This window comes from Jaculus jaculus, chromosome 1 (genome assembly GCF_020740685.1).
Source record: "Jaculus jaculus isolate mJacJac1 chromosome 1, mJacJac1.mat.Y.cur, whole genome shotgun sequence".
Classification (NCBI taxonomy): Eukaryota; Metazoa; Chordata; class Mammalia; order Rodentia; family Dipodidae; genus Jaculus; species Jaculus jaculus.
Genome location: NC_059102.1, coordinates 33989490 through 34002022, shown reverse-complemented (window position 1 = coordinate 34002022; position 12533 = coordinate 33989490). Strand labels below are relative to the sequence as shown.

The 12533-nt window shown below is 53.0% G+C and overlaps 1 protein-coding gene across 1 annotated transcript; it reads left to right on the top strand.

Annotated features, from left to right (window-relative positions):
• Positions 1 to 5867: 5867 nt before the first annotated feature.
• Tlx1 (T cell leukemia homeobox 1) lies at positions 5868 to 11302 on the top strand. Its single transcript, XM_045142201.1, has 3 exons — positions 5868 to 6447; positions 8696 to 8897; positions 11080 to 11302. Exons 1-3 carry the CDS (start codon positions 5868 to 5870, stop codon positions 11300 to 11302), a joined length of 1005 nt encoding a protein of 334 aa, XP_044998136.1.
• The last annotated feature ends 1231 nt before the right edge of the window (positions 11303 to 12533 follow it).

The following is a 12533-nucleotide window of genomic DNA, read 5'->3' as shown; positions in this document are numbered from 1 at the left end:
AATTTCAGAAACACTTACCTGATCAGTTTTGATTGAGCAGTATGGGAGAAGGAGGAATTAGCCCTGATAACAGTGACAGGAGACAGCTGAAGTGTTACCTTATGCAGAGAAGTGTCCTCTTGTCCTCTGTCCTCTGTCCTCCTCTGGTGGGAAGATGTGGGCCAGTCCTTCATATTGGAGAAGGTCGTGGGACTCTCGCTGTAAGGATTGGGCAAGTGAACATGGGGCTTGGCCAGGAGCCCCTTAGCGCTGAAGAAAGTCATTGCATTGCAGCGGGACAACCTGACTTGTTGACTCCCTCCTTTTCCAGCCTCCTCCAGAGTTTCTTTTTTAAAAGTATTTTTATTTCTATTTATTTGAGAAAGTGAAAGGCATGGGCAGGGGGGAGGGGGAGAATGGCCACCAGCCACTGCAAAGGAACTCCAGATGCATGTGCCAGCATCTGGCTTACTTGGGGCCCTGGGGATTGGAACCAAGGTCCTTTGGCTTTGAAGGCAAATGCATCTCTCCAGTCCTCCTCCAGAGTATCTCCTGCCACTTAGAAGTGAAAGTTTCACACCCCTTTCCTCAGCTAGAAGGGCAAGAAAGGGGGGACACCTTTGGAGTTGGGAATGCACACCTCCAGTGGCATGGAGCCCTTCATGCTATGCATCCCCTTAGAAATTTCTCAGTCATGCCCTTTCTCTGCACGATGCTCATGAAGCATGCCCTCTCTCCCTCTACCTCGGGCCTTTTTCCTGACAACTGCATTGGAGTATAAGACCTCCCTCCCTCAGATACATGGATATGACAGCATTACTGCACTCACACTTTCACATATATGTGTGTGTCACAGGGGAGCAGCTGTAGAGACATGCATTGATCTTGTTCCAGAAAACTCACATCACTAACATTCTGTCATGTACCTTCCTGTTCTCACGTAAAAAATAAAACAACACATGGGGCTGGGGAAACGGCTTGGTGGTTAAGGCATTTGCTTGTGAAGCCTAAGGGCCCTGGTTCGATTCCCCAGGACCCACGTAAACCAGATGCACAAGGGGGCACATGCATCTGGAGTTCATTTGCAGTGGCTGGAGACCCTGGCATGCCCATTCTGTCTTTCTCTCTGCCTCTTCCTCTGTCTTTCTCAAATAAATAAATAAATAAATAAATATTTTTTAAAAATAAACAAAATAACAGAACAACTTAGTTGCAGAATCAACACAGACTCCTTTTCTTTCCCCCAACAATCTTGTCAACATAGTTTTACTTGTAGTTATATTTCAATAGCCTAACACAGTGCCTGATTCATTATAGGCACACAATTAATATTCACGGAATAAAACTTTAAATAAAACGATCCCTTAAAGACATGCCCTGGACATGTGCACAGCCCCCTCACTCTTCACTGTCACATACACTTTCACATCTGGCTTTCCCCATGTAGAGACCCAGTCCCACAAACACAAAGTAATTAAGTTACCATACATACCCCTAAGCTAAAGGACAACCCCTGGCCCAGGGGTCTCTCCCAGAGGGGGACAGCAGCTATGTGGGATCCAAAGAGAACTCCCCTTGGGGACTCCCCTTTCCTTTCCTCCTCCCACAGCCTCAGTCCCAGCTGCTCCCCTTTTAATTGGAGGTGCTTCTTTATTCTGCAGGCGAGGAAGATGGTGCTGAGGGGGGCCATCATTGCAAGGTGGCCTTGGAACTGGAGAAGAGGGGCTAAGACCCCCCCCCCCAGACCTATTTGCAAGAGTCTAGTTTAGGGTTGAGGATGCAACCTGTGATAAGTGGGGCCCAAAAGCAGTGTTGGGGTCCAGTGCAAATAACAATGACCACATCACAGAATTATCAGAGGTGGCAGGGGAAGGTAATTATTGTGACTAACCCAGGCCACCTCAAGGTGATGTGCCGGTCCTGCTTTTCTCCATCTCTCTCCTCTTCCCTAACAGAGCGACTCTGCAAGGTGTGTGACAGTACAGCGGAAACACAAAAAAACGCACCAAATAAATATAAGCTCTGTGTCCATATCCTTCCTGCTCCAGAAAACTTTCAACCTTCAGTAGCACCGTGCTCAGTTCACATTGCTGCCAGCACAAACAGTGGAGGCCAGCAAATCCTGACCATCTGGTGTAGTGACTGAGAGGAAAGCCCTGATCCTTCTCAACCACCCTATTGGAGGACAAATGCCATCCAAGCCAAGTGCGCTACTCCAGCCTGGCAGAACTATATTAGAACAAAAGTTGACTAAGATTCCAGGGAGGTTGTGGGAAGGCAGAGGAAAAGCAGAGTGTCCAGGAGTTACTGGGTTCTGATGAGATTGACGATTTAGTGGACAGCTGTGATTCTGTCAATCTTACACTGGGCCCAGCAAGGGTGAAGTCTCCCCCACCTACACTGCCCCATGCCCTGGAAAATTAGTGCTTCATCTGAAGAGTTTATGAGGTGGGTCAGAGAGCTGGGAATGTAGCTCAGTTGGTAGAGTGCTTGCTTAGCAAGTACAAAATCTTGGGTTGTTAAAGTGGATATGGTGGTTCACACTTATAATCCCAGCACTGGAAGGGTAGAGTCAAAAGGAACAGGAGTCCAGGCGTGGTGGCACATGCCTTTAATCCCAGCAGAGGTAAGGAGAATCAAGTTTGAGGCCACCCCTTAGGACTACATAGTGAATTTTAGGTCAGCCTGGGCTCGAGTGAGACCCTACTTCAAAAAACAAAAACAAAAGAAAAAAGAACAGGAATTCAAGGTTATCCTCCAATACATAGCAAACCTCGAATACCTGAGATCCTGTGTACAAAAATAAATTAAATAAATTATTAAGACTTGAAGAGGCAGCGTTTCAGACCAAGGGGTTGAAAAAGAGCATGTCCCAAGGGAGAAGGAGGGAGAGCAGAGTGTAAGGGACACTCCAGTGATATGCATACACACACATATATTTGTAAGGGTGAGATAGTGGCAAAAGTTCTGAAGATAACTGAGAAAGAGGGTTTTAACTGTACCAGGCAGAACAGTGGTTAGATTAAGAGGAGCCAAACCACTGGATAGAACTTCAAAGATGCCATAGAGCCCTTGTCCACAGTTGCCAGTGTCACACAGAAGCTCCGTTGTTGAGCTCACAGAGGAATCCACTTCTGCTTATGGAACTTGGTTCACTCCACTGTCTATTTTCATTTTTTTTCTTTGTTAAAGATAGAACACACACTTTCAGACCTTCAAAATGCACAATTCAATGGCTTTCATAATATTCACAAAGTTGTGCACCTATTAGCATCTAATTCCAGAATAGATTGACCTTTCCAAAAGAAACTCTATGCCCATTAGCAGTCACTTCCCATTCTCCTCTCCTCTCAGCTCCTAGCAGCCACAAGTTTACTTGTGCCTTTATGAAGTTGTCTATCTTGACTATCTCGTATCAGTGGAATCATATACTATGTGTCCCTTTGTGTCTGGCTTCTTTCACTTAGCACAATGTTTCCCAGGTTCATCTTCATTGTAAAATGCACCAGAATTTCCTTTTATGGTAGAATAATGTTCCCTTGTATGGATATACCACATTTTGTTTATTTATTCATCAGTTGATGGACAAATTGGACTATTTACACTTTGTGGCTATTACGAATAAGTACTGCCATGGGCATCCATTCAGCTTTATTAATTTTAAATATTGGGATCTATCTATTAACTTCACAAGGTTGTTATGAGTTTTAAATGAGGAATATAATGTGGTAACTGGTGCTTAGTGGTTTCTTAGTGAACATTTATGTTTTAGTTCCTTCAAGATAAAAGACAGCAAAGAGACTCATTCAGGTTCAAACTTCCAAAGTAAGATCTGAAGTCATCTGGGTCAGGGAATAAGGCCTGGGTTGGGTACATGGGGAGAAGAGAACTGGCAAGGGGGTGTAGCTCTGTTTCCATGGCTTTCCTTGGTGGTCATGAACAACTACTGACTTCCTACCTGGCTCTGTCTTGAGTGGGCCTTTGTCCCCTGGCTGGAAAGCAGACAAGCATGACACTCATCTCAGAAGGTTGGCATGGGGTGTCTATATTTCTCCGCAGCACTGACAACTTTTAGCCTATTGTGTTTCTTCTTTATTTTTATTTATTTATTGTCTAACTTCTTCATAGAATGTAACTTCTATGAGACCAGGACACTTTGCTGCATCCCCAGTGCCTAGAAAAGTGTCAGACACAGAGTAAGCACTCAAATATTTGTTGAACAAGAACATCATTCACTAGGTCACACAAGATAAGTATATTTTATTAGTTGGGGCTGTAACTGGGGGCAGAGATGTGTAAACCATTTCCTGCCTATGAGGACACCTCTTCAAATGGAGGTGACAGATGTGGCCAAAATAAACAGATTACTGTGAGAGTTGATGGGTAGAAGTCAAGCCTTCACATTCTCGTATTTCGCCTAATGCTGGCCCTCCCAGAAGGTTGAGTATACAACTGACCTGAAACAGAATAGAAATCACAATCCATGCTTTTCCCAGAGCTTGGTTTCTCGGAGAGAACACACTTTCCCTACTGGAGAGGGGAAAGAGAGGAAGTAGAAGGGAGTTTCCTTCTCTCCTGGGCTGTCAGCCAGGCAGCCACAGGCCAAACTTTGAAAAGGCCTAAATTTGTCCTGGATGCACTTCCCTGATGCTCATAGCATCAGTCCCAGCCCCCACTGTCTTAAACCCCTAGGCCTCCCTCCCAAGATTCTACAAGTAATAAAGTAACTCCTTCTTCCTTTTACTTCACTTCAAAGTCTTTTTGCTTGGAAAGCCAGCCCTGGGCTAGTTGTGAGGAGAGCAAACCCAGTGGATTCATTCAGACTGTAGGAATGGCTGCTTCTTGAGACATCTGCTCATCCAAAAGGTAGAGGGTATCTTGAGAACCGAGCATCCTGGCAACCAGCCCCAAACCAACTCCCTTGACTTGCACGTGCCTTTCAGGACATCCTTCCTTAAATTCTCTAAAGAGCTAAGTTGGAATGGCTGCTCATTTTTTATAATAATATATATAGCAAGTTTTTCATAGGACCTGTTTTTTTTTTTTTTTTTTTTAAAAAAAAAAAAAAAGAACAAGCCTGAACTCACCGTCCTGCCTCAGGGCCTGGGCTCCATACCTGGGGAATAGGCAGTCTTCTACTTTCTAACAAGCTGGACTTGAAGTTGCAGTAAATCGCCTAGTTGAGTGACAGGTGTTTCCCAGCTCAGCCCTTGGGGAGATTCTCCAGTTGGGCAGGACACTTGTCCCCAGGGGCCTTGGTGGGCTGGACTCCTTTGGCCCAGTTCAAAGTGAGGGGGTGGTTCCTACCAGGCCCTGAGAAATGGCTCTGATTTCCCTCTCCTGGCCTGGGACCGTCTGTCTGTCCATCTCTGGGAATGGCCGCTTCGTATTCTTCCCTTACTCGTTTTAAATCTCTCCTCCTCGCGGTGCCCCTCTCCTCTCTGGGCAGGCACTTCTCGGAGCCCTGATCTCCGTCCCTCCGTCTCTGGCTCGGCATCTGTCTGGGCTCCTGGCCTTGCTCTCTCCCCCCCTTCCCCTCCCCCGCGCTGTCATTCACCAGGCTCCTCTCCGCGCACAGCCAATGGAGAGACCCGGCCGAAACGGCTAGGCTCGCTCGCTCAGGGCTTTTTTTCGCCCGGTGATTGATGTCCCAGAGTCAACAGCGAGCTAGCAGCCGGAGAGGGGAAGGTGAAGCCGGAGAGAGGGAAGAATACGGCGCCCCCACTCTCTCTCCCTCCCCTCCCCCCTACTTTAGCCCTTCTGCGCACTTGCCTCGGAGTCTCAGCTCAGCCCGGAGCCGCCGTCGCCTCGGCGCCCCGGCCCGTGGCCCCCGCTCGCCCAGCGCAGCGCCGCCGCCCGAGCCCCTCCCCGCGGGGCCGGGGCCCGGCATGGAGCACCTGGGTCCGCACCACCTCCACCCGGGCCACGCGGAGCCCATCAGCTTCGGCATCGATCAGATCCTCAACAGCCCGGACCAGGGCGGCTGCCTGGGGCCCGCCTCGCGCCTCCAGGACGGAGAATACGGCCTGGGCTGTCTGGTCGGAGGCGCTTACACCTACGGCGGCGGGGCCACCGCGCCCGGGGCCGGGACCGGGGGCGCAGGGGCCTATGGCGCGGGTGGCCCGGGCGGCCCCGGCGGCCCGGCGGGTGGCGGCGGCGGCGGCGCCTGCAGCATGGGCCCACTGGCCAGCTCCTACAACGTGAACATGGCCTTGGCGGGTGGCCCCGGTCCTGGAGGCGGCGGAGGCGGCGGCGGCGGCGGAGGCGCGGGCGCGCTCAGCGCTGCGGGGGTAATCCGAGTTCCTGCGCACAGGCCGCTAGCCGGAGCCGTGGCCCACCCCCAGTCCCTGGCCACCGGTTTGCCCACTGTGCCCTCTGTGCCTGCCGTGCCCGGTGTCAACAACCTCACCGGCCTCACCTTCCCATGGATGGAGAGTAACCGCAGATACACAAAGGACAGGTTCACAGGTGAGTCCGGCCCGCGCGCGCCCCGCCTGGCCGTGGCTCAGGCTCTGCGCTCCCCCTGCCCGTGCCTAGGCTCCCCGAAGTTCCTCTGAGCACCAGGTCGCCAGGCGCCTTTTGGCGTTTCTCCCAAGTTCAGCCTCCCGCCAGATTCTGTGATCGCCATGCTCGAAGAGTTCTTACAGTCTGGTCTTTCCTACAAGACCCATATTCAAAAAAAAAAAAAAAAAAAAAAACGAACCTTGGACCCCTTTCGGGATCCCAAGGCCCAGTCAGGCAGAGGGAAGAGGACTGTAGTTTCAGGACCACCTTCTGTCAACATCTGAAGTTTAGGGATCCGAGAAAGCGGTGTGATGTGAACAAAAAAAAAACATTTTTTTTCTGACCTGGCTGAGGTTTCCTGGAGGCCAAGAGCCCAAAATCAGATATGAGAAAAACGAAAGGAAAGAAGAGGCCAGACCGTGGGGGAGAGAAAGATATTCTTCTACTTCCCATCCCGGGATAGACAGACAGACAGACACACACACACACACACACACACACACACACAAACTTCAGCGCTCCGAGCTTCGGTGCCAGTTGTGCTGCTGGCCCGCAAAAGGCCCAAGTCCAACACAGGAGCCCGGCTCTCATTCCTTCTTCCGGGACTGTGGGCTTCCTTTGGCTCAGTGGCAGCACGGGACGGAGCAGCTCTTCATTTTCAGTTTTGGTGTAGTCCCTGGGGCCCAGCCCTCTTATCTCCAGGGTGAATAATGAATCCGCCGGGCCAGCGATTGATCCGGTGGCTGGCGAACAACTCCGGGACTGTACGCACTAGGTAGCGGCCAGCTGCTGCTCCTTCTTGCTGTGCCTTCCTCTCCACTTGCCCCAGCTCGCTCCACTCCGGCACTCTGGCTTCCGCTCCGACACTCAGAAACAGCAATAGTGTGCCTCCTTCCCGGCTCTCACTTCCCGCTGCCTTTAGCGGTCCCTGATCCTCAGACTGCCTAATGGGCTTTTGGGAGCAGATGCTGCAGGGGAATGTTGTTAAGAACCGAGCTTGATACCCCCTCCACTTAAATCTTGGACCTTACAGAGGGGAGGTAGGAAGTGGAGGCCTCTGCTAGACTGCTAGCGACTGGGACTCCCTGGGAAGGCTCCCTGGCCTAACTGTGAAAGGTGTGTGTTTGTGTGTGTGTATTCATAGTGAAAGGAACATCTAGAGCTGGCTGGACCTGGCTAGGTGACCCCAGGCCTCTGGCTCCTGCTCCAGGCAGGACCCGCAGGCAGCCTCTGACCAGAGTATGATAACCACAAAAAAAAAAAAAGAAGAAGAAGAAAGAAAGAAAGAAAAGAAAAGAAAGAAAAAGGGAGGGAAAGATCTGCGCTGACTCTGGGGCCTCCAGGAAATAAAGAAAAAGAGGAAAACTCTCAATCAAGGGGTCCCAGTGCTCCAATCCATATCCTCTTGGGCCTTAGGGGGCAAGTCCTGGTGCCTATCACAATTTCTGACCCAGGTTGGACCAGTCTGGAAGGGCTTTGCTGGAGCTCCCATCCATGAGTCTGCTGTGTGCTGTGTGTGTGTGTGTGTGTGTGTGTGTGTGTGTGTGTGTGTCAGAGTCCTGGGACAGTGAGCTCATTATATATATAAAATTCTGCACAAGCCATCTCTAAATCCTGTGGTCTGTGTGTGTCAGGCATGGAGGAGGTTCTGAGGGAGTGGATGGTTGTGGCCTGGTGTTGCTCTGTTGCCTGGGTATGCCTGCCTGCCTATTTGGTTATGTGGATCAGGAACTTTGTGGCTGTATGTATGTGGGACTGTGATGCGGGCTGGAGCCAGGACCAGGGAGTCGGGGGTTTTGGTTACCCTAGGCCTTCTTCCTTTCGGATGCCCCCTCTGGGTCTGGCTGCGGAAGCTCTGGAGCCTGCGCCCTTTAGTTGTCTTACGCTGCCCCTGACAGAGGAGCAGGGGTAGCCAGCTGCGGTCGGGCACTTAGGAGCTGCAGACTGCTGAGGCCTCCGCAGTGGCTGCTGCGGAGGCGTCGGCGTGGCGGGCTGGGTTTGGGGGTGGGGGCTTCGCCGGGAGGGGGAGAAGCTTGGAGCTGAGGGTTGCCGGGAGGATCACTGCTATGCTTTTTAGGGGCCCAGCCCTTAGGCTCTGACTTGCGGGGTGTCTGGCCTGGGACGCCTCCTGACGCTCTGCCGCTTGCCTCTGCCGTCTGTCTGTCTCCCGCTCCAGTGGCCCTCTCACCCTTCACTGTAACACGCCGTATAGGTCACCCCTATCAGAACCGGACGCCCCCCAAGAAGAAGAAGCCGCGGACGTCCTTCACGCGCCTGCAGATCTGCGAGCTGGAGAAGCGCTTCCACCGCCAGAAGTACCTGGCTTCGGCGGAGCGCGCGGCCCTGGCCAAGGCGCTCAAAATGACCGACGCGCAGGTCAAAACCTGGTTCCAGAACCGGAGGACGAAGTGGAGGTGAGCTCGCGGGGAGGGCTGGCGGTGCCCGGGCTCGTCGCCTCTCCCGGGTCGCATACACCGGGTCTGTCTGCCGGTCGAATGCTGACGTCCAGACCAGTGGGCTCCGGCGAACAATACTCGCCGGGAGCGGAAGCCCTCAAGGCCTCCGTTTCAGGGAGGGGTCGGGGCGTTCCAGGCTACTCGGGGCCCGGCCGATGCCACCGGAGCTCTCGGTCGGCTGGAACAGTTGGTGCGATCGGGACCCGTGGGCTCAGTGAGTCCCTTCGGGGCTTTTGGATTGTGCAAACTTGCCTTTTCTGGGTGGAATCTCCTCTGACCCCGAGGCTTCTGCGCCCCAGCCGGACTTGGCTCGGAGCGCCTGGGGCCCCAGACGGCGGCCTGGGCCTTCTGCAGGCCATGTCTCCCCCGGAGCTGGCGCTGGGGGCCCGCGCTGCCGCCCCCGCCCTCGAAGGGGAAAATCAATCCGCGCCGGCTGTGGCGGGCTTTCTCGGGTCCCACCGAAAGGCCGGGGGTGGGGTGGGGATCAATTAGGAGCAGATGGGTGTGCGTGAGAAAGAAAGAGACATTTTCCCTCCTACTGCCACACACCATAACTGGATCTCACTTTCGTCTGAAAAATTTCGGGTGCACGTACCTCTCGTTTTCTGCACCTCTTGCCCCCCCTCCCCTCCCCATCGCACACACTCTTAAGCAGCCTTGCCCTCTGCACACGCTATTTTCTCTAGACGCGGCTCTTGCACCCCGACACCCTCCCGCGCACCTGGCCGCATCTGGGTTCCACGCACGCGGCCAGGAGTTCCTCGCTCGCTCAGGAGGCCCCGGTGGGGAGGAGGAGGGGAGCGCTAGAGTCTGGGCGAAGTCGGCGGCGCCGGGCCGGGCGGGCCTGGGGAGGGAGGAAGGAATTGGAGTTTCCTCTTTTTCTGAATGAAGAAGGCGAGGAATCTGCCCGGGATTCCGCCTTCGGGGCCACAAAGGAAGCCAAGGCCCAGCGAGCTCTACCGCCCTCCGCCAACATTCCTCCCGCTGGGGAAGGAGTGCAGGACGTGGCTGCAGCTCTTTGCACTGCTGGAGCAAAGGGGAGCATGGCCTAACAGAGGAGGGGTCGCTGGTACCGTCCTAGCCTTCAAAAGAAGAAGCCCCTGCCCCCCCGCCCCAGAGAAGGGAGGGGCACAGACAAACCGCGCAGGCAAAGAAACTAACACAAAAGGGGAGAGGGACAAAGATACTCCCCTGGAGGAAAAAAAAGGAGGGGTAAGAAATGCAAGCAGCCTGAAGTAATCTTACATGTAATAAAGGAAACCATCGGATGATTAAAATCACCATTTTCGTTACAAACAGCTGCCCTTGATTCAGAGAAAAGGGGTTGAGGATGAGAGAAAACGCGAGATAAGAGACTCTGAGAAGGAAGAGAGACCTTCTGGCAGTTTGGAATGAAGCGGGGGGGGGGGGAAGAGGGGAAATTAGAGGCAGAAAGACCCAGCGAAAAGAGGGGTTGCCAGAGCCAGCCGGAGGTCGCCGCTGGAAGAGGCCCTCCAAGGCTTCAAGCGGCTTCATCGATCGCCTACAAATTGCTTCTGGAGGCCCTGGGGACTCCCATTAGGTCTGTCCACCTTAGAGACAGACGTTTGATCTCAGTTGACAGGGTGGAGGGGCGGCATTAAATGGAATAAGTGAGTCATCGGTCTCCCAAGACCGCCTTGGAGGAAGCTGGCCGTCAGGAGGGAGCCCCAAGGCACCGGGCTCGGCGCGGGAGGCACGGGATAGGTTTGAGGAGCAGGGGAAGTGTATCTGTGGCCCTTGCCTCTGTGCCACAGATTTATGGGGAGGTCAGGCCCCTTGAGGTTGGGATAATGCCTGGTCTCCCTCAGGACTGGGGTGAGGCAACCTGCCAGGTCACCCCTAGCTGTGCTCCTGAGGGTGTGGGCACTACGCATAGATGGGGAGGCCCTGCACTTTAGGCCTGCTGGGTTTTCCTCCTGCTCCTCTAAGACATCTCTGTTCCATGCAGTTTTGGGGTTTCCAGTTTTGGTCAGAGTCAGTACCCTCGAGAAGAGGGAATGAGGAAATAAAGCTGCCCATGCTGTAGTTGGGGACTGCAAGAGTCTATGTCCTGGTAGCACATCAGGAACCCGCACCAGGTTCGCGCTTTGGCTGATGACAACTTCTTCCCCCGGTACAGGCGACAGACCGCGGAGGAGCGGGAGGCCGAGAGACAGCAGGCGAACCGCATTCTCCTGCAGCTGCAGCAGGAAGCCTTCCAGAAGAGCCTGGCACAGCCTCTGCCAGCGGACCCTCTGTGCGTGCACAACTCCTCGCTCTTTGCCCTGCAGAATCTGCAGCCGTGGTCTGATGACTCCACCAAGATCACGAGCGTCACATCGGTGGCCTCGGCCTGCGAGTGAGCCTGCACACTCCACCCCAGGGACTCCAGACCCTGTCGAGGGCGTCGAGCAATCTCTCCCTAATCCTCCTGCCGCCTCGGACTGCACGCGGGGAGGAGAAGGCATTTCCTTTGGCAAGACCCCTGATGTGCTCCTCCACACTCCTGCCCACGCTATTGTGTCCTCTGTGGAAGAGGAGAGTGTGGGGATAGAGGCATGATATCTCTTCCCAGAAGCCTATGTGATCCCAGCCCGGCTGAAACTGCTCAGAGTCCTTGCAGTTTTTCTTTTTATTTCATTTTATTCTGATTTTAATGTGTGGGATTGAGAGGAGCTAGGGGCAGAAATGCTTCTGGGATTCCCCAGGGCTACCATCTGAACTCCTGGGAAACCCCTCTAATTCCTCTCTTCACCACACATAGGCCCACACAGAGGTGATGTCACTATCCTTCCTGGGGTCAGTCCAGGGGCACACAGGGGACCTACGATAGAATGTTATGCACACATAGGGTCTTAGCCCTCACACCGCTGACCCTCAGTATTTGGGCATAGGCCACAGGTGACCCAAACTCATTTTGAACAGCATGGCCATCCCTGGACTAAACACAAGGCCACAGCCACATGGCGACACACCAGCCCCCACACAGCCAAACTTGGCCTAGCACATATCCCAGATGCACCCAGGTACGCACAGACAGGTTTTCATACACACTTAACCCATTTCTCCAGATCCTGTTGGGGGGAGGGTAAGTTATGCACTTATAAGGTGTTTTCTGTGTAACCATTTTATAAAGTGCTTGTGTAATTTATGTGGAAAAAATAATAAAACCCTCCAGATCAGGAGTCAGGGATGCCTGCTCCTTGCTGGGCCCAGCGTCTTGCATCTGCTTGGGTTTGGTGCTAACTGGAGCTATAGGGATAGCAAATGCAATTATGGCTTCACACTGGAAAGTAAGGGGGGAAAGGGGGAACAGATAGGGAGAAGGAGATGAATACAGCCAGACAGGGGATTAAGTGTTTGAGAGCATGGGATGGATGGATGTCTTTGGGTAATGAAAGCTCTGTGTGTGAACATTGCGTGTTTGTGGTAGTGTGGGCAATTAGACTGTTACTGAGATTTAAAAAAAATATTTTATTTATTTGAGACAGAGAGCCTGAGACTGGGCACATCAGAGCCTCTACCCACTGCAAACAAACTCCAGACACATGTACCACCTTGTGCATCTGGCTTATGTGGGTACTGGGGATTTAA